Raw genomic sequence first — 5,089 nt, 5'->3', positions numbered from 1 at the left:
AGTGTCAAAAAAAGGGGCTGTCAAGGCTGCAAGTTCTTGCTCTCAAAAAAGTGGCACTCACAGGCGCTTGGGCCATCTGCCTGGAGGCTGCTTGCTCCTGGAGACCAGGGAGGGCTTCAGATGTATTTTGGGAGAGTGAGTGGGGACTGGTTACTCCTTTTCTCACCTTCTTGGTTGGATTCCTCTGCAGGCAGATGTGGACAAGGCCGTTAAGGCAGCCAAGGCGGCTTTCCAGCTGGGCTCTCCTTGGAGGAGGATGGATGCTTCTCATCGGGGGAAGCTGCTGAATCGCCTGGCTGACCTGATCGAGAGGGACCGGGCGTACCTGGCGGTGCGTATGGCGCTCTGCGGCTGAGCACGCTGCTGCGATCCCTGGCTGCGGGGAGAGGGAGGCAGAAACAGGGAATTTGTGCCCATCGGGTGCAATGGGGACTTTAGCCACAGCTAAAACTGAGAGAGAACGCTAAAAAGGATGGAGAAGGGGGTTTGGGAAGCTGAAAGCAAAAAGGCCATAATGCAGAACGGATCCGAATCACAAACTGAGAGTGAATCTAAATATACATGCATGACTTTCCCCACGTCGCTCTTCAGGCAATCTCATTGTCTTCTGCAGGCGCTGGAGACCCTGGATAATGGCAAACCGTACTCTATCTCCTACCTGGTGGATTTGGACATGGTGGTCAAATGTCTCAGGTAGGCGTGGAGGCTGCAGTGACAGCACTTTATTGTTTTATTAAATGCTTTCATTTATTGCCCGTTCTTAAAATCACCTCTTTGGGAAATATTTCCATTGGTATGTGCTTTATGAAGTGGCTGAAGAAGGGAGGAAAGCAAACAGCTGGAGGAAGTCTCCGATTTTCTGCTGACAGCAGACTTGTTATTTTGAACTCAGTGACTTAAACTTTATCGTTGCTAGATACTACGCAGGCTGGTCGGATAAATTCCATGGCAAAACCATCCCGATAGACGGAGACTTCTTCTGTTACACAAGACATGAGCCGGTGGGAGTTTGTGGGCAGATAATCCCGGTGAGTGAAGTGTATCAGTAGTTCCTGCAGCACGTCAGGAGTTCAGTGTGACCATGAAGAGCTGGCTTAAAATGCAACTTATTATCTGTTGCTAACCACTGCTTCCTCCAGTGGTAAAGAAACTTGTGCTTGCACCAGCTGGGAGGGCTGTTTGTTGCTCCTGCTGTACAAAGCTACTTGTGGATTTCCTGGGCTCTGGGTAAGATTTACTTGGTATCTGCTGATTAAAAAAAACTTAAACCCCTTTATGGGAGTTGTGTGGCTCAGAACCACAGTGAAGTTTAAACCACTGCCTAACATTAAGCCCAGAATTCTGTGTGATGAGGAAGTAGAGAGCTAGCTTGCAAATTCAGCTTTATGTGCCTGATCTTATTTCTGTCACTGGTAGCAAGGTGGTTTGTCAAGAACAAAGCCGTATTTACCCAGTGATCCGTGGACAGTGTTACCTCTTCACGGGAGTAGTCAGATTCTGGTTGTTGCATGCTGTATTTGCATGTTTTTCATATTTGCATTGAGCAAGAACTGAATGTAAACCCCTCACTGGTCTGCCTGCACTGCCCTGTCGTTACAAACAGGCTTGCTTTCAAATCGCCTCAAAAGAGCGTTTAACAGTTAAACTGACAGTGAAGATTAATTCCTTACTGAGGAATCAGAAACTTTCAGGTTCAGCCCAGCAAACACCTCCTTGTTTTTCAGTGGAACTTCCCGCTGTTGATGCAAGCTTGGAAACTGGGGCCTGCCCTGGCCACTGGGAACGTGGTGGTGATGAAAGTGGCGGAGCAAACCCCGCTGAGCGCTCTCTACGTGGCTAATTTGATCAAAGAGGTGAGGGAAAGGCTGTGTTTCCATCCACTATTGCTGCTGGAGTGCGGGGTGACACAGCCAAACTTGTGAGCTGCGGGGGGCATGCGGCAGGAACAGAGGAGGGCTGTTTGGTCTGGTGAAAGGCTGGATTGTCTCGGGTATCTTAGCAAACAAAACCCTTGTCCTTATAAATGCGTCTGCAGAGGACATAAGTCTTGATTAGGGAAGGACTCTTTGAGGTTCAGTTAAATAACAAACTTTGGGGTGATTAGAAAGCTGACGTGCAGCTCCAAACTCTGCTTAGGATGTGGGGCAGAGGAGCTGTCCTGGTTCTTGCAAACTCAACATGAAAACTAAAGACTGGGGAAGCTCAAGTGACGTAGAAAAGGCTCCGTTCTTTGTGGAAGGCAGTGTTACTAACAGATGAGGGTAAAAAGTCCCTGATTTGTAAAATGAATAACGTTGCTCTCTCCTGCTGGGAACCCGCAGGCTGGATTCCCCCCGGGCGTGGTGAACATCGTACCTGGCTATGGGCCCACCGCAGGGGCTGCCATCTCTTCCCACATGGACGTAGACAAAGTGGCCTTCACTGGCTCCACGGAGGTGAGGGCGAACCTTAACCCCCTTGGGATATGGAGAATATCTCATTACTGTAACACCTTTTCTGTATAAAACACTGGAGGGGCCTTGTCTTCTACACTTCTTTTTTAAAAATGCAGCTGACTTCAGTGGGTGACGTTTATTTTTACTTTACATAAGACTCTTTTTAGGTTCTTTCTTTAGAATATCATTTCCCTTGAGCTGCTTCTTAGTAGAGGTGAAGCTCTGGGCAGATTTCAGTTGTTCCCTTAAAGCCCTGACAATGGAGGGATTATTATTAAACCACTGAGATCTAAAACCAAGTGTCCTGTGTGTCAGAGGTAATTCCTAATACCCGTTCTTCTCCCCATGCAGGTTGGGCACCTGATCCAGAAGGCAGCGGCAGAGAGTAACCTAAAGAGGGTGACCCTGGAGCTGGGAGGAAAGAGTCCCAACATAATCATGTCTGATGCAGACAGTAAGCACTGCTAGCGTCTTGTGTGATCTCTACCTCTGACATCGGCTTTATGCGAGCGGAGCTGGAGGGAAAGGAAACCTCTCCAGCTCTGACAGCACCTGGTGAAGTCCCTGTGCCTCCTGCTGCAGCTCCTGTATTTGTGTACCGGCGCTGCTTCACTCCCACTTCTTTCCCAGGGCTGTGAAGGAGCTCAGTTATCAGCAAACGAGGATTATTTCAGTATCGTCCTTCTGTCTCAGTTCTATTTTTGTTTCCATTTCTTTCTCTTAGTGTGTTCTGCTCTTTTCTCCTCTGAGGAAGTTCCAGTTCCCTCATCTCTTGCATGTAGACTCATTTTTGGTCTTGATGAGCCAAGACACTTGCTTTTATATGGCAATAAGCAAGGAAAGTCTTCTAGATCTAAAATAACTTGTCCGTAATACCTGATAACTTCAAATGAGAACTGTAATCTGCCTCGGATTAAACTTGATGAGCCAAGACACTTGCTTTTATATGGAGGAAAAGCAAGGAAAGCCTTCTAGACCTAAAATAACTTGTCCCTAATACGTGATAATTTCAAATGAGAACTGTAATCTGCCTCAGATTAGATTTTTTTTTTCTCTAGTATGGGGTGTTTTAATAGACAGTCATATTAATTAAATCTGTATGTAATTTCTGCCCTACCAAAGCATGGAAAATGCCTGTCAGCTGAAAGGACTTTGTATCGCTGATACTCCAGCAGTCCACATGATAACTCCTCAAAAGAAATCACTCACTGGTTGGTTTTGTTTGCTTATTTGTTTTCTCTCCTCTCCCCAATCTTAGTGGACTGGGCTGTGGATCAAGCCCATTTTGCCCTCTTCTTCAACCAAGGACAGTGCTGCTGTGCTGGATCCCGAACGTACGTCCAGGAAGATATTTATCATGAGTTTGTGGAGAGGAGCGTGGAGAAGGCCAAGTCCAGGGTGGTTGGAAACCCGTTTGACTCCAAAACTGAACAGGGCCCTCAGGTAAGAGGAGGAAATGTCCCGATCTGTTATCTCATGGAATAGTCCCAATCTTGAGCCACTGTGCATCAGCAGATTAGAGTGAGAGTTATCCTTTGGTCTTGTGATTAATCTCCTTTGAACTGCGCCCTTGCATGTGCCGGAGGGAGAAGTTAATGAACCATTCTGATTAGTCCAAAACCTCCCCGTGATGCTGGCATTTAGAAATTACCATCTCCCTTTGAAGCTGGCCAGGCAGGCTGCTGAAACGAGGAATTCCTGGAGCAGTCGCATGCACAGCAGGTTGGGGTTGAATCCTTTTTTACCCGCAGTGAAGCTGAAGCTGATCTGTCTGTCCCCACGGCTCCTAGGTCGATGAAGAGCAGTTTAAGAAGATCCTCGGTTACATCAGTAGCGGGAAGCGTGAAGGAGCCAAACTGCTGTGTGGTGGCAACGCCGCTGCAGACAGAGGGTACTTTGTCCAGCCAACCATCTTCGGTGATGTGCAGGACAACATGACGATTGCCAGAGAGGAGGTGAGCCCTGCAGCGCCTTTCTGTCCGTCAGCTTCTCACTTCTGTGTCATTTTGCCCCCTCTGATGCAAAAAAAAAGCACTGGACATTCATGAAGTGCAAAACTCGGTGCTTCTTAGGAAGTTCCCACGTCCTGGGCACTTTGTAATGCAGGAAGTGATACTTTGAACTTGATGTCCTGTGTGACTTCTACCATACATACATAGCTCCAGCATCAACCACAGCCTCCCCCCTGATTTACACAGATTCTCACATGCTCTCTTTGGATTTTGCAGATATTTGGGCCGGTCATGCAGATTCTGAAATTCAAAACAATTGAGGAAGTCATCGAGAGAGCAAATGACTCCAAGTACGGCCTCGCAGCAGCCGTCTTTACAAAGGATCTTGACAAAGCAAACTATGTGTCCCAGGGCCTGCGAGCTGGGACGGTCTGGTGAGCCTCGGCACTTCCTTCTCCCAAAACTCCTGGCAGCTTCCTTGTGTGCTCCCATTTCTATTTAAGTTTGCTCTTTGATAACCTGTCTCTACTTTGGATCCAACTTTACAAGCCCTTCAGTGAATGTAACGTCAGACCTTCGATTGTAACTGTTGGTAGAATTTAGGTATATTAATATGAAATAAGATATAAGATATAATATATAAGATATAAGAGATATTATATAGCACATGTTACATATCATATATAACAGACATATATCATA

At 46.9% G+C, this 5,089-nt stretch overlaps 1 protein-coding gene across 1 annotated transcript in view; it reads left to right on the top strand.

Moving 5' to 3' along the window:
- ALDH2 (aldehyde dehydrogenase 2 family (mitochondrial)) overlaps nt 1–4,862 on the top strand; it is a 6,199-nt gene extending 1,337 nt beyond the window's left edge. The window contains exons 3-11 of the mRNA XM_010179937.1: nt 191–331; nt 614–693; nt 917–1,028; nt 1,725–1,853; nt 2,322–2,435; nt 2,787–2,889; nt 3,694–3,878; nt 4,226–4,390; nt 4,664–4,862. Of these exons, the coding sequence (XP_010178239.1) occupies nt 257–331; nt 614–693; nt 917–1,028; nt 1,725–1,853; nt 2,322–2,435; nt 2,787–2,889; nt 3,694–3,878; nt 4,226–4,390; nt 4,664–4,825 (1,125 nt within the window). The 5' untranslated portion in view covers nt 191–256 and the 3' untranslated portion in view covers nt 4,826–4,862. The remainder of the gene's footprint in view (nt 1–190; nt 332–613; nt 694–916; nt 1,029–1,724; nt 1,854–2,321; nt 2,436–2,786; nt 2,890–3,693; nt 3,879–4,225; nt 4,391–4,663) is intronic.
- Nucleotides 4,863–5,089: the final 227 nt, after the last annotated feature.

This window comes from Mesitornis unicolor, unplaced genomic scaffold, assembly GCF_000695765.1.
Source record: "Mesitornis unicolor isolate BGI_N332 unplaced genomic scaffold, ASM69576v1 scaffold8222, whole genome shotgun sequence".
NCBI lineage: Eukaryota > Metazoa > Chordata > Aves > Mesitornithiformes > Mesitornithidae > Mesitornis > Mesitornis unicolor.
Note: the sequence above shows the minus strand (reverse complement) of the source record. Positions and strands in the feature narration are given on the sequence as shown.